At 35.9% G+C, this 22,125-nt stretch overlaps 1 protein-coding gene across 3 annotated transcripts in view; it reads right to left on the bottom strand.

The window, feature by feature from the left end:
* IMPACT (impact RWD domain protein) overlaps positions 1–22,125 on the bottom strand; it is a 30,395-nt gene that overhangs the window by 7,683 nt on the left and 587 nt on the right. For 2 of the 3 annotated variants that reach the window (XM_034643251.1, XM_034643253.1), the window contains exons 2-8: positions 21,329–21,457; positions 20,293–20,345; positions 18,860–18,922; positions 9,140–9,225; positions 5,664–5,786; positions 3,241–3,338; positions 1,123–1,196 (exon numbers count right to left, since the gene is read on the bottom strand). In XM_034643251.1, coding sequence (XP_034499142.1) covers positions 1,123–1,196; positions 3,241–3,338; positions 5,664–5,786; positions 9,140–9,225; positions 18,860–18,922; positions 20,293–20,345; positions 21,329–21,457 — 626 coding nt within the window. The remainder of the gene's footprint in view (positions 1–1,122; positions 1,197–3,240; positions 3,339–5,663; positions 5,787–9,139; positions 9,226–18,859; positions 18,923–20,292; positions 20,346–21,328; positions 21,458–22,125) is intronic. The other variant, XM_034643252.1, reaches the window with a different exon arrangement.

The following is a 22,125-nucleotide window of genomic DNA, read 5'->3' as shown; positions in this document are numbered from 1 at the left end:
TTCCTGAGTTTCAGATAGCCTAGATTGTACCAATATTCTCAATCACATTTTAAATTTGCACTAAATCTCTATTTGTATTCTGATTCATTTCAGTTCTGAACCCTGTTTTTTTAAATCAGTACTAATTTGCATACTTAGAAATATACCCTTACTCTCTTTACTAACACATCAGCAAAGATTCGTATAAAATACAAAACTAAAGGCATATAGTAAAAAGAAGCATACTTAATTCACTGCTAATGGGAGTATAAACTGGTTTAAAAGAAAACTCTGGAAAAATTTGGGCGTGTATGTCAAGATTTTCAAAAATGTTCATACTTTTTGAGAATTCTACTTCTAGGAATCTATTCTTTCTTCTTTTTAAATTATATGCCCATTTCATTTCAAAAAAGAACCTGAAGTAACCAGAACTATCCTGAGTAAATAATCTAAATAAAAAACTGTTCACAGGGCTATTTTCTACAATAGTGAAAAATATGAAAAACTGAACAAAAAGTAAATGGTTAAATAAATAATGGTATAAAGCCTCAAAGTAACACTACACGGCCATTACAATAATGTTTATAAAGCAATTATAACAACATGGAAAAATGGTTTTGTTAAGAAAGAAAGAGGATACTAGGGTAATGCACTGAAAAAAACAAATGCTGCATAGAAGACAGAAAGAAAATGTATCGAATATTATCAAAATATATCAAATCAGGGGGGCCTGGGTGGCACAGCGGTTAAGCGTCTGCCTTCGGCTCAGGGCGTGATCCCGGCGTTATGGGATCGAGCCCCACATCAGGCTCCTCTGCTAGGAGCCTGCTTCTTCCTCTCCCACTCCCCTGCTGTGTTCCCTCTCTCGCTGGCTGTCTCTATCTCTGTCAAATGAATAAATAAATAAATAAAATCTTAAAAAAATATATATATATATATCAAATCAATTACATTTAATGGCAGAAAATGGCTGATTTCCCCTCCAATTCTTTTCTTTTCTGCAGCTTCCAAATATTTTATGTATGATCATTAGTTTTATAAAGGAAAAAAACCCCACATAATAGTTGTTATTTTTAAAAATCATGCAGCAGTTTCCCCCATTTTTACAAATGGAACATTCCTAAAATTGTGATGATCACTCACCGGTACGCATAGATGTTGTGGGTGGCACTAGCTATTTTCTTATTCTCATACAATTTGGCAAGAACCATTTTCACCTTAAAAACAGCAGTAATATAAATGAACTAATGTATACTTTTTGTTTTATAAATAAATGCTAGAAAAATATCTTAAAGCATATTGATATACTGTTTTACTGAAATAATGACTTAAAGAATCCACTACACTCTGAAAAAGCCATTTCCAAAGTTTTCTCCTCATTTTAGAGGCAGAAACTGGTACTCTTAATTGGTATAAAAATTACAGACCTGGTATTTTTTTTTTCCTTCAAAGGCACAGGCAAGGCTTTACTGAGGCTAACAGCTTGAGCTGAAGTGCTGTTGGAGAGTGGTCAGGTTGGCCTCCAGACCTGGTATTTTTGAGCATCAAATATTAACAAATATTTGAGCACTAACCATGTTGATGGTACTTATATATGAAAAATTTTCCCCATGTAAATAATTTTAAATGTAAATATGACCATTTTTAAAAATGAGCTATACAAAATAATGGTATGTTCCAAATGTAAGACCGAAACTCTCTCTGGGAGTCATATAAGGTTTATAGAGTGGCAATCTCTTTTGCATCAAAATAGAAGAAAGGGGTGGCTCAGGAAGAAGCCATTCCATTCAGAGGAAACTGTGTGTGCAAATCTATCAGATTTAGCAAAGAAAACATAAAGGATGCTCAGCTAGACTGGAATTTCAGATAAACCACAAATAATTTTTTTATTATTAGTATGACCCATACAAAAATGTTTATCTGAAATTCCAATTTAACTAGGTATCCTATATTTTATCTGGTAACCCTATCAGGGATGTAAAAGAGTAAGGTTCTGCAAGTGACCAATAGTTTTATGTAGAAACTATTTAGAGTATGACTAAGAAGACAAAAGACATTGTATCAGGAATGATAAAGCTAGGATCCTATCACAAAGGGCCTTGTATAATGAGTTCAGGTTTTTCCTTGTAGACAATGGAAATAAGCAAAGACTGGGGGTTGGGGATACTGACACGTGGCCAGACTTTTCAGAAAGGTAATGGACAAAGAATATGGAGGAAATCTGGAGGTCGGGAAGACGAAGCTGCAGCCACAGAGATCAATTTGAATCAGAAACTGTGTAGTCTTGTGTTTATCATCTTTTAATCTTTCAGGTTCTTAGATTCCTGATCAATTAAGTAGACAATGACCTCTAAGATTTATTTTAGTTCTCGCAAATTATGATCCTCTAAGTCTAAGAGACTATATCAGAAAAAGAAAGAGGATCCAGGATGAACAGATTCAAAACAGAATGTCTAATGAGGACCCTGGCAACAAGATTATGGGCAACAGCCCAGGACAAAATAGAGTTGCTGAGAGAAAGAGCCAGAAGCCTGCACCAAAAGCTGTTGTCTTGACCAGAAGTCAATGCAGAGAAGAATTTCCTCTTCTAGAGACCAGAAGAGAGTACAAGGGCAGCCTGGTACAAAGAACTATATCCCTGTAGGTCGAGGCTTCAGAAGAGCTTCGAGTAGAGGAGCTGCAGAGACCAAAGGGAAGAGACTAATGATAAAAAACCTATGGTAAATTAATGACACTTTTGTTGTTAATTTAACTTTAAAGGTTATTACAGTTTGTGACTGAAAAGTCTCCCGTTTGATACCCCTGGGTGGGAGCCAGCTCACCTAAGGTCAAGAGGCAGAAAGGAAAAGGAATTCAGGTCAGGAAGACTCTGATCAACCAATCTGTCCACTGTCCCCTTCCCTGGGCATCAATGGAACCCACTCGGTTTTGCAGAACTCCCATGCAACAGGACAAATAATTCTTTTTAACAAGCTATTAAGCATCATAATTTTCCATCTAATGGATTTTTCTTGTTTGAAAATCCATTACAGGGTTAAGCCCTAATTAGAATTTAGATACAATTTTGAAAGTGGTGACAAATAGAAACAAAACAAATCTTCCATGATTCACAGTAATTTGGGGGTAGGGAAATGAGCAAAAAATGTTTATCTTACATGAAAATTAAACACAACAGCAAAAAAAAGCATATTATTGCAAAACCATTTATTTGAATTACTTTGGTAAAACAACATCAAAGTGAGCTGAACATAGTAACTTTACCTGTTTGGGACAAACTACTGGAGCCAAGTGTGCCTGAAAAGTACTTCTTCGGTCTGTAATGGGAATGCCATGATCAATCGGAGGTAATTCTTCTATTTCTATAAATTTAAAGAATTATATTACTTTTATCTTTAAAATTCTTACATTCAAATACTGAAAAATTGACAATGGTGTGGGCAGAGGGTGGGGAAGGGAGGTGGAAAAGAGATGTAAATTATATGGTAAATCAACCCCTATACCCATTAACAGTTGTCTATTAAAATTAAATTATAATTTTAAGCAAAAAGTTTCCAAATAGATTTTAAATAAAATTAGACTACTTGACTTAGAAATGATTTTCACCTTCCAAGGTCACCCAGTGGTAGGTTAGGACTGAAATCCTGGGCTGTTACAGTAGTATAAATTGTACAATAACTAAGTTTTAGGAGTATAAAAGGTCCTGAGACCACAAAGATAGTCAGTTGGTAATATACCACAATTTATTTATCCATTCAGTTGATGGACTTCTGGGTTGGGAAACCCAGGACTTTATTTTGTATAGCTGTAATGTAACATCTTCTACTAATGAAACTGTTCCTACTTCATAGGATTGAATATATCAAGGATACACCAAATTGGTATTCCAAGGAGTATCACGATTTCGAGTTATTCTGCTTTTTTTTTTTTTTAAAGATTTTATTTATTTATTCGACAGAGATAGAGACAACCAGTGAGAGAGGAAACACAAGCAGGAGGAGTGGGAGAGGAAGAAGCAGGCTCATAGTGGAAGAGCCTGACGTTGGGGCTCGATCCCATAACACCGGGATCACGCCCTGAGCCGAAGGCAGACGCTTAACCGCTGTGCCACCCAGGCGCCCCGCGAGTTATTCTGCTTCTTAAACAAGTTTAAGAACCACTAATTTACTCTTCACTCTGTTGAGAAACTTACCAACCATCCTGGCTGCTACATCTGCCTCATGTAGGATCTAAAGTTATTCAGAAAAAAGAACTGAAATTGTTTCCTATTTCTATTCACTGATCTGTTGAATCTTACCAAGTCATCTTGCCTTACAGTTAATGAACTATTTCAACTAACATGTGTAAAAATATTTCTGGACAGCTTTAAACAACTTGTCCAAACTCACTGCACTGGTTTGTGGCAGGACTAGGACAAGAAACCAGGTTTATGCAGGATTTTTGCCTTTCTTCTGAGAGTGTCCTCTTCTTGAACGAACTGTGACCACTGTACTAGGGAGTACTGAGATCAACAGGAACCAGATACTATTTATTGTGACTATGATTTTTACTCTTTTTGTTTTAATAGTGGATCCTGTTTCCCCAAAACAGGATTTATGCCAAATCCACAAATATATAAATGAATAAAATGTGAAACTAAAGCAGGAGTGAGAATCCTGGGTCTTCTCCTTCACTCTTTCTCTTCCTGTGTATTCCCTTGCTAGTCCTGACATATCATGCAAGGACTTTAAAACTTCAGAGTATTATTTGAAAGCTACTGTGTAGGGGCACCTGGGTGGCTCAGCTGGTTAAGGGCCTGCCTTCGGATCAGGTGGTGATCTCAGGGTTTTAGGCTGGAGCAAGCCCCACATTGGGTTCCCTCTCCCTCTGCTCATGAGTCTGCTTCTTCTTCTGCCCCTCCCCCCGCTTGTGCCTCTTTCTTTCTCTAAAATAAATAAAATCTTCCTTAAAAATAAAAATTTAATTAATGAATGAATTAATTAAAAACTGTATAATGCATAGGGAACTCCTTACCTTCAAAGAGAATGAATGTTTCCTCCAGTCTATCACGTTTTTGTAAAAGACTTGAGAAAACTGATGCTATTATTTGAACTTTTATGATACTAAAATGGAAGATACTTCCCGATCACAACATAGAGCTGATTTATCACATCAATCTATTCATAAGCTGAAAACTACTAGATTATGGAACAAATTTGCTTAAGCAAAAACTAAAATTTTAAGGGCATTTTACTAGCTCTAATTCAGTGGTTGCACTTTCAATTATTAGATTTGTATTTGTGAGCACAGGCTAGATTTAACTCTGTGACATCAGGAGATAGCTGAGGATTTCGAAATAGAAATATAAAAACAGGATGTGAATTGAAAACATTAACACAGATTTTCTTAGTTTCAGTTTCTCCCATCATTAATCCAAAACTCTAGAAAGTCACACACACACACACACACACACACACACACACACACACAAAGGGTGGAGGGAGGGAGAAATTTCTTTTTTCCTCATCATTCTGACAGACCCAGCAAACACCAAAATGGCCAGCAGGTGGGAAAAAAATAACTCAATTCACTGCAAATTATAACTATTTCTTAACATGTGAGAGTTTACCACATTTCTATACTATTTCAAAAACAATACATAATACTGCTATCCCACGCTCAAAAGAAACTATTTAGTAACATTATACCTGCTCGATTTTCACTGATACCAAAATCCAATGCTTTAGCGGGAGTTTCTGGTTGACAGGCTAAAATGAGATCATCTTCACATTCTACATCTTCCTCTTCAGTTTTCTTCTTTACATCGGGGCCTATGTGGATATGAGATATTATCAGTGCGCTCTGAGAGTAAGGAATTCTACTTAAAAACTTGTTGGTCTTGATACCATTCTTCACATAAAAGAGTACCATTCTTCAATATAAGGAACCAGGACTTTCATGAGAAGTAGCTGATTTCAAGGTTGGAGCAAGGAAAAGAAAAGATGAGCCTGGAACATCTTATGATTCCAGAGACTAAAGAAATGCTTAAAAAAAAAAAAAAGAGGTGAGCTTACAAAAAGAATACAGGAGTAACCTAGAATAATTTGAGCAACAAAATAATGATAGTATGGAATTTTAACCCATGGAATAAAATAATGTACATGTGTTCATACTGATATAAATAAATCAAAAAAAATAAAAAGAGAGGGGCGCCTGGGTGGCACAGCAGTTAGGTGTCTGCCTTCGGCTCAGGGCGTGATCCCATTGTTATGGGATCGAGCCCCACATCAGGCTCCTCCTCTATGAGCCTGCTTCTTCCTCTCCCACTCCCCCTGCTTGTGTTCCCTCTCTCGCTGGCTGTCTCTATCTCTGTCAAATAAATAAATAAAATCTTTAAAAAAAAATAAAATAAAAAATAAATAAATAAAAATAAAAAGAGAGGAAATATCTCTTCCTCAAAACAGAATTCCAATTCAATGAAGAAGGAAAGAAGAAAATGTGAATCATCATTAGGCAAACACCACACTAATAAATACTGTTGACAAGACACACTAATAGATACTAAAATTAGTGTACAAAAGTTTAAGGAGGAATAGGATATTAGCATAGCCTCAAATTATCTCCCTCAAGGTCCTTACCATCTACAAAAGGAAAGATAGTAACTATGGTGGTTAATTTTATATGTCAACTTGGCTAGGCCACAGTACCCAGTATTTATTTGGTCAAACACTATTTTAGATGTTTCTGTAAAGGTATTTCTTAGTCGGAATTCACATTCAAATCTGTTAACCTTGAGTAAAGCAGACTGCCCTCCACAATGTAAGAGAGCCTCATCCACTTAAGGTCTTAACAGAAACAGGACTAACCTCCACAGAAGAGGGAATTCTGCCAGCAGACAGGCAGCCTTCAGACTTGAGCTGCAACGTTAGTTCTTCCCTGGGTCTCCAGCCTGCCAAACTATCTTACAGATTTTGGACTTGCCAGCCTCTACAAGCTCATGAGCCAATTCCTTAAAATAAATCGATCTCTCTCTCCTTCTCCTCCTTACCTCTCCCGCTCTCCTCTTGCATCTCTCCCTCCCTGTCTTTGTAAATACACACACACACACACATACACACGCACACACACACACACACCCCCTATAGGTTCTCTGGAGAGCCCTGATTAATACCGTAACTTTACACTGGAAACATCTGGCAGATACCACCTTAATCAAAGAATCAAGGTAAACATCACCAATAATAAAGCATATTGATACCACAAGTTCCTTGATATATGCACTGTGGAGGACACAATATCATGTTTGTGGGATTCTTGCCAAAATGCCCAATCTTGCTTCAGTTGTGAGAAAACAATGGACAGACCCAAACTGAGGGACATTCTACAAAATAATCAGTACTCTTCACAAGTGTCAGGTCATAAGAAGCCATAAAAGTCAAGGAAAGACTGAGAAACTATTTATAGACTAGAAGACAGTAAGGAGAAATAGTAGCTAAATGCAATGTAGAATCCTGAACAGCATCCTTTAACACCAGAAAGGACATTAGCAGAAAATCAGTGAAATTCAAACAAGCTCTTTAGAGAGTTGGTTAATATTATACCAATGTTAGTTTTCTATTCTTGGAAATTATACTGTGGTTACGTAAGATGTTACTAAGGGAAGCGGAGTGAAGGATATAAAAGAGTCTTTTGTACCATTTTTGAAACTCTTCTGTAAGTCTAAAATTAGTTCAGAATTTTTAAAAATTGTAAATACTTGTATTTAATCACTTTAAAATTTAGCATTTCTATAGCAGAAAAAAAATGAAATAATAAATTTGTACTGAAGATTAACAGTAAAATCAAAATAAATTACGTGTCAAGTGGGTGCCCTTGAGTGGAAAATTCTCATGAGATATCTTGATCACTAGCTTGCAGCCTTATTAATTCTTCAGAACTACAAATCCTTCCATTTTAGTATGAAGTCTACAAAAACAATTTTGATAGGAAAAATTCCAAACAAAATTTCTAAGAAGTATAACTATAAACTGTTCAACAAAAATCAATACCTCTAAAATTTGGACAGTGGCTAACCTAGATTGTGGATATAGATGGAAAAGGGAAAAATATCATTTTTAGGATCTATAATTTTTAAAATTTCCTGAGAGTTGAGTGATCCCAAACTTCTTGGAGTCCTAAATTTTTACAGGTTTTCATTCCACTTTTGTAATTATCCTATACTCTAGAATGGTAGATTGGCAAAAATCAATTCTGTTTTGAGACTACTTTTCCTATCAACGCCCTAAAATGCTACAAAACCAGAACATGAATCCTGAAAGTTAAGGAAAATACTTCAAAAAAGATTGTCAACATGGACAGAACATCTTCATACCATTTATCTCTTAGATGTTAGTACAGCAGTAAAAAATTTGCTTCTATAGAAAAATAGTAAAACGCTCTGAAAAAGTATATACTACTATCAACTTTAAATATATATTGATTTTACTAAGGGAGTCCTAAATAATTGGTTTGTTTTCAAAAACTCTCTCCCAGATTGAAAACAATTCTGTCAGTGGTCACAATGAAATATTAGAAATTTCCACATTGTCATATAATGATTCAATAAAAGAATAATAGGGCAAAATACTGGTTTTCAAATGCCTTGAAATTACACAGCAGTAATGGGTGTACAACTCTGGAATATACTAAAAACCAATGAACTATACATTTTTAAAGGATGAATAATTATGGTAACTGAATTATATCTCAATTTAAAAATACATTTTCAAAGTAAATTTTTATATCCTAAATATCAGTTCAGTGTATTTTTCCAAAGTTGTTTTCCTATAAACACTTCACTCATTTGAAGCTAATGTCTAATTAATGTACTCCAGTAATTCATGAAGAATATTACACAGTTCATATTACCTTAATAGTTAAAGAAAGCAGAAATTTTAGAGCCAAGTTCTTTAACCATAAAATCTACTTCTGTGAGGGTGTAATATGAAGCCTAAGAGGCTAAAGCTAGATAGAAAAAAATAACCATAATTACATGAATAAATTAACTTTCCAGAGAAACTTGTATTTTATCACATACAAACCATAAAACAGAATAGATTTTCATTAAAAATTTCATCTAGAATAGCTACATGGAAATTTAATTACTATTAAGCTAAAAGAGCATTAATAATATTTTCAAACCTACCTGGTTCTGTCATCTGAGATTTTTGTATTAGAACATCTCTTATTTTCTCCACCCACAGATACAGAATGCTTTCACCAATATTCTGTCTAAACAAAATTCAGGGGAAAAATTTGTTACTTAAAAAAATTCCTTCTCGAATTCAAGAAAATACAGACATATTTATAATCTAAGAAATTATATGCAAATTAGCCAAGACTTTTAAAAAAGAATTTATAAAAACAGGTTTACTAACATTTGTTGGGTGAGTATTTAATATAGATTGTTCATATCAACATTAAAAATTCCAACTGGCTCCAAAATTAACACTGCTTACTTAAAATACACTGGAGAGCTGAAACCAAAGAAGGGAAAGAAAATTTCTGAACTTGAACTGGATGAAGTAGATAGATGTAAACGTGATTTAGTTTCTGTCAACAGATATAGTTGCAATATTGATGTCACTGCTTGAACTTTTTAAACAATTTTAAACCACTTATTTGGCACATTTATCATTTGGTATAATTATCTCCACAAAGAAGAATGCAATGCATTGGAGGAAATGCCTCAGAGAACAAATTTAAAAGACTTAAAAGACAATTAACAATGTTATATTCACATTTTGTTTTTGACAAAATATTCTGTTGCCCAAATTGATTCATTTTGGTTCCAAATAATGTCTATCTCAGATATATTAAATCCACCTCAAAGGATCATTGAGATAAGAACATGTCGTGGGTTCACGTCCATAGCATTATGTTAAATTATGACAACAGCATTAAAGGCCCCAGTTGTCTACTCTTTTTTTTTTTTAAAGATTTTATTTTTATTTATTCAACAGAGATAGAGACAGCCAGCGAGAGAAGGAACACAAGCAGGGGGAGTGGGAGAGGAAGAAGCAGGCTCATAGCGGAGGAGCCTGATGTGGGGCTCGATCCCATAACGCCGGGATCACACCTGAGTCAAGGCAGATGCCCAACCGCTGTGCCACCCAGGCGCCCCCCAGGTGTCTACTCTTTAAGGAATGACACTAATTTTAAGTAAGTGTCTGTTATGTGTGTTTAAAGCAATCACCGTTCTACTTCATAACAACACCTTACCTTCTTCCTCTGAAAGTTCCCCTTGAAACCACTATCTTCCTTCATCATGCTACTCATCAGTACCCACCAAAGGAAACTTTCAAAACAAGCATACAGAAGAAAATAATATTGTTTTCAAATAATTCTGTACCCTCAAATCCTCCTCATCTCACCCATAACTCCTTAGCGCTAAACAATCCCCCAGTGTGCTCTGGTAACCTAAGATTCTTAGAGAGAGGAAAGGTTTTAAAAATCTGAAAATGCTAGCTGAATTTCTTTTAAACAATTCCCACTTCTATCCTCTCTTCTCAATAAGATTTAGAGGTATAGACAGAGAAAAGTAAAATGTATTCAGTATATACAAAGCACAAAGTTCATAATATGTGTCAACACATTTTATGCTCATGATTACCTAATGAAGAGGTATTATTTCCCCATTGTACAAATGACAAAATAAACCTAGAGAAATTAGTTAACTTATCTAAGACAATCTTAGAAGCAGTTAAGAAGCCCAGAGCCAGATATGAATACAGACTTACTCCAAAGCTCAGCTTGCCCACTGCATTTTACTCTCCTATCAAGCAGCTGTGACCTTCGGCAAGCAAGCCACTTGCACTCTGAGTCTGTTTCCTCATCTATAAAATAGAGACTTAGAGCATCTCATGTTACTTTATAGAGACAGTTTCTTTTCAAGGAAATCTTAATTCACTCAACATAACTTCAAGGGCCTCATCTCCACACCAGCCCTGCGAGTCTGGTAGTCAATGAGAAAACTAGGTCCCTTATCTCAGTGTTGTGATCGTTATCCTTACATCGTTATCCCTACAAATTTATGTTTTTGTATGTAATTGTCTCCATTTCCTAATCTCGTTCTATTGAATTCTCCCCACCATCATCACCAAAAATAGCGATACTAGGATCTAGTGTTTATATAGTGCGAATACCTACTATACAGAAGACAAGTAGAAAACACTTTGTTACCTCACTTAATCCTCCAGCCTTTGAGGCAGGAAAAGCATCCCTCTGTGAATATACATTCAAATTCAGATTTATTGTTGGAGGGGTTGTGAAAAAACCTTGGAAGAATTTTCACAATAAGTAACTTTTCCAAATAATAAAGAAGAAATTAAACCTGAACTCCAAATCTCCTCTCCACTGGCCATTTTTCCCGCCGAAGAATGTACAATTAGCACTTCTGCCCAACATCAGTTACTGAATGCTTCCTTCTTCCCTAGCATTTAACAAGACTTACTGAAATCCAGAGTAAGGAAGTTTCAGTGGGTGTGAAGGGTTTCCTGAGGAAAATGAAAACTACTTTCTCCCTTGGAATCCCAAATTCTGTCACTAATGGTGGGGCTTTGTTTTATTTGTTGTTTTTATTGCTGCACTTGTGTTTTCTCTTATGAGAAGAACCAGTGTTTTCTCTTTGTTCTGAGATTTTTTAAATATCCACTAGGATTTGGTTTTCAAACTTTCGCCATCGCTGTAATGAAATGTCTCACAAAATCAGAAACAAACTAAAACAGACAAAAGCTGAAAGTCCTCCTTCCTGAGCCGAGATGCCCTTCAACAGATGACTGGATTAAGAAGCTGTGGTCCATATATACAATGGAATATTACTCAGCTAAGAAAGAACGAATTCTCAACATTTGCTGCAACATGGACGGCACTGGAGGAGATAATGCTAAGTGAAATAAGTCAAGCAGAGAAAGACAATTATCATTATGATTTCTCTCATCTATGGAACATAAGAACTAGGATGATCGGTAGAGGAAGAAAGGGATAAAGAAAGGGGGGGTAATCAGAAGGGGGAATGAAACATGAGAGACTATGGACTATGAGAAGCAAACTGAAGACTTCAGAGGGGAGGGGGTGGGGGAATGGGATAGACTGGTGATGGGTAGTAAGGAGGGCACGTATTGCGCGGTGCACTGGGTGTTAACACGCAACTAATGAAGCATCGAACTTTGCATCGGAATCCGGGGATGTACTGTATGGTGACTAACATAATATAATAATAAAATAAAATAAAATAAAAAAAGAAAGAAAGTCCTCCTTCCTGTGCCTATCTGCGTCACACCCCACCCCCAACTGGTCCTGGAGGAACTCTGCTGAATCCTAAGGACTCTGGGACAAAATCTAAAAACAACTCATTATGGAGTGAGGTGCTAAGCTTTTATTTATTAAATTAAATTATGGTAAAGTAGCTAAATAGAAAATGTTTGGAACAAAATTTGTGTCAAACTGAACGAAATATGAACTTGGATTAAAAACGGATTTTCATAGAGGTGTTTTGTGAGTAACTATACTTAAATGACTATTACCCAATCCAGAATTATCAAAATAAAGTCAAGTTACTTGTGACTCTACCTTTACTTGTGGCTCTAATTTTTGTATCTGTAGTTTTCTAATATTTATACTTGTTGATTAAAGGATAAAGCTACTCACTAAAATACACTACTAAGTTGTGTGACCTTAGACAAATCATTCGATCTGAGTTCTCATCATCTCATTTTCAAAATGACAAAATTGGATGAAATGATTCTTTTAGTAACAACAAAAATAGGAGCTGCTATTATATGGTGCTAATGCACATTACACGGATTATGTCATTTAATACTCACAACAATATTATTCTATCATCCCCATTTTACAGATGAGAAAACAGATTCAAAGAGGCCACATTATTTCAAAAACTGATTCTAGAAGCCTGACCAAGACAGCCTTAATCTCAGTTTGGCAAAACTTCGATTGGTAGAATTTCCTGATTCTAGGTCCTGACTTCCCCTTACTTAGTATATGTTCTTTAGAAAACTTGTCTTAAATTTTGTCTTTGCTCCTTTGGAATATATGGACATCTTTTTAGAAGACTCTTGTCAGACAACCTAGGAGTGTCTTTCTCAAGGACATGGGAGCCATCCTTTTGAATTGTAACATCAAGGAAGATGGCATCCCTTCTCCCAGTCTCTGTGGGATTGGAGGAGCCTAACTTCTGATGAGCAACAATTAGCAAATACAGATGGCCTAATCACAGAGAAACACATTTGCAAACTCAAGAAATAACTTACTATGCTTACACAGCTCATTAATTAACCTTCCCTCAACATCCTCATCCTAGCGTTTACGAATTCTTCTGTTGGGAATGCAAACTGGTGCAGCCACTGTGCAAAGCAGTATGGAGGTTCCTCAAAAATTAAAAATAGAATTACCCTACAATCCAGGAATTGCACTACTGTGATATACCCAAAGAATATGAGAACACTAATTCGAAAGTTTATTGCAGCATCATTTATAAGAGCCAAACTATGGAAGGAACAGAAGTGTCCATCAATAGATGAATGGGTAAAAAAATGTGGTTTACATATACAATGGAATATTATTCATCCATAAAAAACAATGAAATCTTGCCATCTGCAACAACATGGATGGATCTAGGTAGTATAATGCTAAGCAAAAGAAGCCAGTTAGAGAAACATAAATACCGTATGATTTCACTCATACATGGAATTCAAGAAATAAAATAAATGAACAAGGGGGAAAAAAAAGAAATCAAAAAAGAGTCTCTTAACTATAGAGAACAAACAGGTGGTTACTAGAGTGGAGGTGGGTAGAGGAATGAATGAAACAGGTGAAGGGGGTTAAGAGTACACTTATCTTCATGAACACTGAGTAATATATGGAACTGCTGAATCACTATTTTGTAAGTCTGAAACTAACATATGTTAACTACACTGGAATTAAAATTTTTTAAATTCTCCTGGCAAGAGAAACAAAAGTAAAAATAAGCTACTGGGACTACATCAAAACAAAAAGCTTCTGCACAGTGGAAGAAACAGTCAACAAAACTAAAAGACAACCTATGGAATGGGAGAAGATATTTGCAAATGACATACCTGATAAAGGGTTAGTATCTAAAATATATGAAGAACTTATAAAACTTGGGGCGCCTTGGTGGCTCAGTTGGTTAAGCATCTGCCTTTGGCTCAGGTCATAATCCCACGGTCCTGGGATCGAGCCCCACATCTCCCTCTCCACTGCCCCTGCTTGTGCTCTCTCTCTCTGTCTCTCTCTGTGTCAAATGAATAAATAAAATCTTAAAAAAAAAAAGAACTTATAAAACTCAACACCCCAAAAATAAATAATCTAATTTAAAAATGGGCAGAAGGGGCGCCTGGGTGGCACAGCGGTTAAGCGTCTGCCTTCGGCTCAGGGCGTGATCCTGGCGTAATGGGATCGAGCCCCACATCAGGCTCTTCTGCTATGAGCCTGCTTCTTCCTCTCCCATTCCCCCTGCTTGTGTTCCCTCTCTCACTGGCTGTCTCTATCTCTGTAGAATTAAAAAAAAAAAAAAAAAAATCTTAAAAAAAATAAAATAAAATAAAATAAAAATGGGCAGAAGACATGAACAGACATTTCTCCAAAGAAGACATACAGATGGCCAACAGACACATGAAAATATGCTCAACATCACTCAGCATCAGGGAAATGCAAATCAAAACTACAATGAGATATCACCTCACAAGTCAGAATGGCTAAAATCAACAATACAAGAACAAGTGTTGGTGAGGGTGTGGAGAAAAAGGAACACTCCTGCACTGTTGGTGGGAATGCAAACTGGTGCAGCCACTGTGGAAAACAGTATGCAGGTTCCTCAAAAAGTTAAAAATAGAACTAACCTATGATCCAGCAACCACATTACTGGATATATACCCCAAAAATACAAAAACACTAATTCAGAGGAATGTATGCACCCCTATGTTTATAGAAGCATTATTTACAATAGCTAAATTATGGAAGCAGCCCAAGCGTCCACTGATAGAGAATGGATAAAGAAAATGTGATAGATAGATGGATAGATAGTTAGATAGAAAAACAGGGATAGAGATACAGTATTCCCCCACTTACCAAAAGTTTGTATTATGCCATTGCACTTTTACAAAAGATCTACGTTAGTAGCTGCTTTCATTAACCAAAAGAAACCTGAAGAGGATTTTCACTTTCACAAGAACAGCCATTACTATACCAAATGTAGGTCTTTCATAAAAGTAAAGTGGTGTAACTTGAACATTCAGAAAGTGAGGGATACTCTTTCCTTTATGCCATTTTGGCATTTGAAAGGGTTCATAGGAATGCTCCGCTTTTAGATAGTGGGGAAAATCTGTACTACAAAAAAAAAAAAAAAAGTTAATCCATTTCCTTTTCTCTTAAGCAACAGCAATTATTACAATGTTCTAGGTATTTTAAAATCTGTCATTTACCTTTTGCTTTAGTAACAAAATTATTTTCATATATTCAAAATATCCACAAAAATATATCACTAAATTTAAGGTATGATAAGCCAGTTAATCTACATCTAATCAATGACCAAATCCTAGCTTATATTCTTCAGTATTTCTTTAACTGACCATTTTTCTCCATCCAACTTTTTGTTGCCTTCATAAAAAGGCCTCCACCATCTCCCTCCTGAGTTACTGACTGCTCTTCCTGTGGTGGCCCTTTCCTCAAAACTCCCCACAGCCCATCTCTCATACTGCCATACAAATCTGATTACATCAAGTTAATGCCCAAATTTCTTTCCCAGCTTGCAGGTCCCTTTTTCTTAACCCTCCCTAATTTATATAGCTGGCATCTTAAACTATTTGCTAAACTCTGAAGATGCCAGGTTGCTTCACACCCACGATTTTGCCTGTGCAGTTCCTACTACCAGAAAACCTCTCCCCATTTGATTACCATGCTCAAAGGTCTCCTTCATAATGGAACCCTCCTTTCCAACCTCATCCACATGCCCAGAGATAGTTTGTTGCTAAAACATCTAAAAAAATGCTACTATAGCACTTGGTTCAAACTTCTCAATAATTATGTCACTATATTGTATCGGTACACATTTATCTTTATTTTTAAATTTCAAACTCCTATCAGAGTGTCAGCATATAGGAGAGACTCAATAAATGCTTACTGGAAAAACTGTTAAGTTTTCTGACTTCTTCCTTTCCTACCTAAGAGGAAACAAACCATAATTCATCTGCTTGTGTAGGCAAAAATCAAATCTTGCATACAAAATGATGCTAATATGAAAATCTCGATAGTGTTACAATATTTAGAATATAATGAAACTATAAACGTTAAGAACTATATTCATATATTTACCTCATGTTTAATTTTGAAAGACCAATATTTTTCAATTTGCTGCCCCCCGCTGGATTTATGGAAAAAATATTAAAGGCTGCCACCCAAAACTTTTTTAAGAGTGTTTAAGGTGCCTGAGTGGCTCAGTTGGTTAAGCATCTGCCTTCGGTTCAGGTCACGATCTCAGGGTCCTGAGATCATGTCCCGCATCTGGCTCTCTGCTCAGCAGGGAGTCTGCTTCTCTCTGCTTCTCCCTCTGCCCTTCACCCCACTCTTGCTCACTCTCTCTCAAATAAAGAAAATCTTTAAAAATAAATAAATAAATAAACAAACAAATAAATAAATAAATAAAAAGAGTGTTTATTTTTATTCAAACCACATGTGTGAAAATAATGCCATTGGATAGGGGTTATTCAAGCACTTTTAATAAGCAAGACAGTATAAACCATATTCTTCTGTAGAACAAACTGTAATTTCTGACCTTTCCTAATTCTCAAATAGCTCAACTGAACCAGTTAGGGAAAATAGTAAGTTGGTTGTGTTCTATGGGAGGGTATCTCTTGGTAAAAGGGGGGCTTTTCGGATTTAAAAAAAAAAAAAGGCAGATGGAAACCATTTCTGAGTACGTGACATTGTGCAAAGGTAGGAGAAAAATCTAACTGATGAATATGATTAATATGACAGAACCCGAATAAGGGAAGATTTTCAAGAAAGAGGAACTTCAACACCAGCAAAAGTTCCGGAGGTCAAGTTAAGATAAGAACTAAAAAATGACCATAAGATGTATAATTACAACATCATTGGTGAACAAAGTTGCAGTATATTTATCCTACTCTACTTTAAGGTAGGAGATAAATTCGTAAATAAGCATAAATAAAGGATTAAAGAAAGAAGTTTATTGGGGGCATAAAAGTTGGAGTGACCACTAAAGTTAGAGAAAGTTATCAGAAAGCATTTAATTGAGGAAATAAATAATACTTATAAGTGCAGGAATCCCCAAATGGGGTCATCCTTTATTGATATGTTCAGTTCTTAGTTACTTTTAGAGTCACGTGTAAAGCTGGGGACTCAAGGAAAACCACAATTCCTCTAGGAGAGAATAAACAGAATCAATTCCATAAAGACTTATCATATTTTAATTAAATATTTTGGGAGGGAAAGAAACCTGGCTGAGATACCAGGGATACAAAGGGGGTCCTCTCACTGTAATAAATGGGGGGGGCACTTAGAACATATAAGACAATCTTTACCAGTTCCTGGATTACAATAAAACTGATATTCCAGAACGTTATTTATTTTACTAAATTAATTTATGTCACCATAATTAATACAAATCACAGTCATCTTCTCTTGACTACTGCATCAGCCTCCTAACCAATGCCTCACACATCTATTTTTGCTCCCTTCCAATCAGTTCTCCACACAGAAATAGAATGGTGTTTTCAAAATGAGAATTTTATCACGGCATCATGCCACTTAAAAACCTCTGCTTCCCAGGGGTCTTAGGACAAAGACAACAATCCTTAACATGGCCTACAAGACTGCATGACTGCCCGTGGTCTCCTCACCAGATCATTCCCCACCACACTCCCTTCTCTCCCCTCTTCTTCCACTTCCCACCACCAGGCTTTGTGTCTTGAAATGAGTCAAGCTCCTTGACATAGAGCCTTTACACATGGTATGACTTTCACCAGGGTTATCTTCACCTCAGTAACACAGCTCTGAGGTCAAACAAGCCATCCCTGACTTCCTAGATTAGGTTAGGTCTTGTTTCAATCTCAATTAGTACTGCATATTAATATCTTTCTTTTACAGAACTCATTGGAGCTGCAGTTTTACATTCATCTTATGATGTTATGAGTAATCTCTCTCCCACCAATAAGTTCTAAATGCCATGAAACAGGGACCATTTCTGTTTTTGCTAACTATGTGTACCCAGGACCCCTACAGTACCTGCCATGTAGTATTTGTTGATTGAATGAAAGAGTAAAAAATACAGTGTATCAATAGACTCTCACTCTTATGACCTAATACAAGATTCTGCTATAACCAGTTTCATTCCTGTGAAAATATGAAAACATGAACAGTATCTCTGTGTTTACTTTCACAATCTGGTGTTTTTATAGCTATTAGTTCCGAATTATTACCATATTTTTGTATCTAAGTAGAAGTCATATCAAATGTCTTCAAAAAATAATATTTTTTGGTGGCTCAGTTAAGCATCTTCTTCAACTCAGGTCACGATCCCAGAGTCCTGGGATCGAGCCCCGCGTTGGGCTCCCTGCACAGCGGGAAGCCTGCTTCTCCCTCTCCACTCACCCTGTTTGTGTTCCCTCTCTCGCAGTCTCTGTCAAATAAATAAGAATCTTTAAAAAAAATTTATATAAGCAAACTTTCAAGGACTCTCAAACGTATCCTTTTTGTTAATGGAAATGCAGTTTAACAAAAAGTTTAGAAAAAGGCCCTAACATACTACAGTTCCAACAAAAGCCCACAATAAAATCACAAATACAATTTTTTTAAATCACCTGTTACTTACATATATATTTCCTCAAGGCTATTTGATAAATCTGCACGTTCTTGCCCTTTAAGCCAAGGAGCACTAAGGTTAAATAAAACACAATGAAGAAGACTATTCAGGGATTGTGTTTATATCTCAAACAGAAATTACTGGTTAAATTACAAATTATTTAACTTTTAAAATTATCTATTTTCATTAAAACAGATAATTATTAGTTATATTGTACAAACCTATACAGTTCCAAAATGCTTTCATCAGCATTAACTCATTTTGTCCTTCCAGGAAACATAATAAAGATAACCCCAATATTATTCAATTAAAATATGGTTTAAAAAACAGAGGTGAGTTCATTGGATATCATAAACCTGTCCAGATTTACATAAGTGGCAGAACAAGTGCCAGAATCCAAATTTCCAGATTCACACTACTTGCTACACTGGCAGGAGTTCCTAATTTTTTCTAAATAGTGACTCAAGGGATGCCTGGGTGGCTCTATCGGTTAACCATACGCCTTCAGCTCAGGTTATGATCCCAGGGTCCTGGGATCGAGTCCTGCATTGGGCTCCTTACCCAGCAGGGAGTCTGCTCTCCCTCTGCTTGCTGCTCTCCCTGCTTGTGCTTTCTCACTCTCTCTCATTCTGACAAATAATTAATTTAAAAATCTTAAAAAATAATGTCTCTTTAACAAATAAAATGGTTGCCACATGACTGTAAAAATATATATTAACTTTTCCCAAAAAGGGCATTTATGTTTACAAGCATTCTAAAATTATACTTATCATTTTCAATAAATAAAAATTAAAAATTACAGAATCATTTTTAATAGCAAATTTTATTGCTGTTTTAAAACATAAGTAATTATCCTACTGTAGGCAAAGATTTCAATAACTGAGATTTAATGGAATTATGTTCACACAAGTTTAGACATCTTTATAGGCCAAGTGGGCAAAGCGGATCAAAGATTACTTGCAATCAACAGATCACGACCCATTAAGATTAAGCCTGGGCTGCTAAGAAGATGGTTCTTCCACAACAAGGGGCAGGGAGAAGCACCATGGGCAATTCCCGGAAAGTAAGCAGTCTTAGGCAGAGGCATGTCCGTGAACCGTGGCTAGGTCAACAGAACCAGATTAGCAGAAACTCTAGATTACCAGGTTGTCTAAAGATTTCTCTCCTATCTCTAAAGACAATTCAGTAGCTATTTTATCCCTGTGAGTCCTGTGATTCTCTCTTATCTCAACCCGGTGATATTAAGTACGTTCTGTAACGTGTTTTTATATAATTAAATTTTTTATTTAAATGCTCTATACCAAGTCCAGAAGGTGTTCTTAATTTCTCTCTATATTTTGATAAGAAAGGTATTTTATATAAACACAATGTACAGAATAAAGAAATAATCTTTAAAAACTATAATCTTTTTATAAAAAAATAAATGTAGAAATATAACTTACTTCAGTTGATAAATAGGTGGAGCTGTTCCTGGGTATTCATCTGGTAGCATCACCTGTAAAGCAGTTTAAAAACAAATCTGTTTATATTTCATCATGGCTCAAAAATAACAATATTTATAAAACTGATCACTGGACAAATTTCTTACTTGTCAAACTAAAAAACAAAACCATTGCTTTGTTCAATCTCAGTAGAGAATGCCCTCCTCATATTTATACCTACACATTAAATATGTTGTTAATGATGCCAATTTTTTAAGAAAGAACACATTGTTTGCAGAGAAAGCATACAAGCAATGAAAGTTAGGAGATAAGGGTGGGGAGGAGAAAGATGAAAGGAAAACAGAAATCGGGGCATTTATATCTACCCTCAAATGAAGAGAGTGGCATTAGAGCACATTCCCAGTATTTTTCTGAGGAAATACTCCCCAAAATCTTATTAAGTACTGTTAAACACATTAAATAGCTAATACTTTATAGAAACCCATACACATTTGTTCTCAAATCAGTATTATGATAAAAACAAAAACTGACAGAAACTTTTTTGTTGAAAGTATATGCAGGCATCAAAGAATAAGCATTAATACAGAAAGTCACACTTTTCTTGTCACTTATCTTAACCACAACTGATTCTCCGTTAATAAAGAAATAAGTAACTACTTTATGAAGCCTTTTAAATTCCTAACCTATTCTTCCTCTTAAATGTTAGCCATCTTTCCAGATTTAGACCTTCTCCTATTAAATGAACAGGACAATGAAAGGAAGAGAAACTCAAGCCTGTCACTGGTACATTAAGAATACTTAATTAAAATAACTGTGATAGGAAAGATTGAGACTATCAATTGAAGCATGTCTTGGGAGTGATCAGAGGTTTAATTACCCATATGTTTAGACAATCAACCGTTAACAAAAGCCAACAACAAAAAAGACAATTTAGAAATCACACAATAGTCATTTAGAGGAATAGAGTATTAGTCAATCACATGGAGTCAATGTTGTAACTGGAAAATGGCTATAGAGAAGGGGAAAAAAAAAATACCTGCAAGCAGAGTGTCCACTTGGGGTCATCTATATCGTCGCTAATTCTAATACAAAATATTTTGGCACAGTCATCAATGACACACCATTCCTCGCCATAGATAGCTGCCATTGCTTCAATTTCCTCATTCTGAAAGAAGTTGATGGGAGGACAAGTCAATGAAGGTACATGCCCTAATAGCCTGAATTTTCCTCCCTTCCTTTATAAAGTATTTGCATTTAACATCACTAGCCTGGATGAAGGATCCCTGGAAGAACACTGCCAAACGGTTTTAGCAGCAGGTCACGGTGTTCTACTCTATGGGTGGTTGCCAGATACTACTGCAACAACTGTTACCAGCTTTGCTACACCATCACCGTGCTTTTGGCCGCCACTGAACCAAATATATATGCCCTCCCATATCCTATAGCAAGACTTATAAGTGGAAGGATAAACATATTCTGCTTCACCTTTTCTAACAGGTAATCCTCACTCCCACTGCCCAGTAGCGTTGCTGCATACTAGCCCTATATTCCCACTCTGTACCTCCATCACTTTGGTTTGGACTGGGGCGCAGGGCTGGGTAGTTTTTTGTTGTTGTTGTTGTTGTTGCTTTTGGCAATCAAACCCTAAAAACATTTCAGAAATCATTCTTTTGGTTTGGGGTTAAAAAAGGAAAATAATAGTATCTAAAGGTGAAAATGGCAAGCAAAGTATGCAACTTTGTATCATCTCATTTTGTCCTCACAGCCCAGTAGAAAAGCTTTAAGAGCACCCACGTGAGCCACGCACTGGGGAAAGCTCAGAATCAAGAGGAG

This window comes from Ailuropoda melanoleuca, chromosome 14 (assembly GCF_002007445.2).
Source record: "Ailuropoda melanoleuca isolate Jingjing chromosome 14, ASM200744v2, whole genome shotgun sequence".
Lineage (NCBI taxonomy): Eukaryota > Metazoa > Chordata > Mammalia > Carnivora > Ursidae > Ailuropoda > Ailuropoda melanoleuca.
The sequence above is the reverse complement of the archived record's forward strand: the minus strand, read 5'-3'. Positions and strand labels throughout refer to the sequence as shown.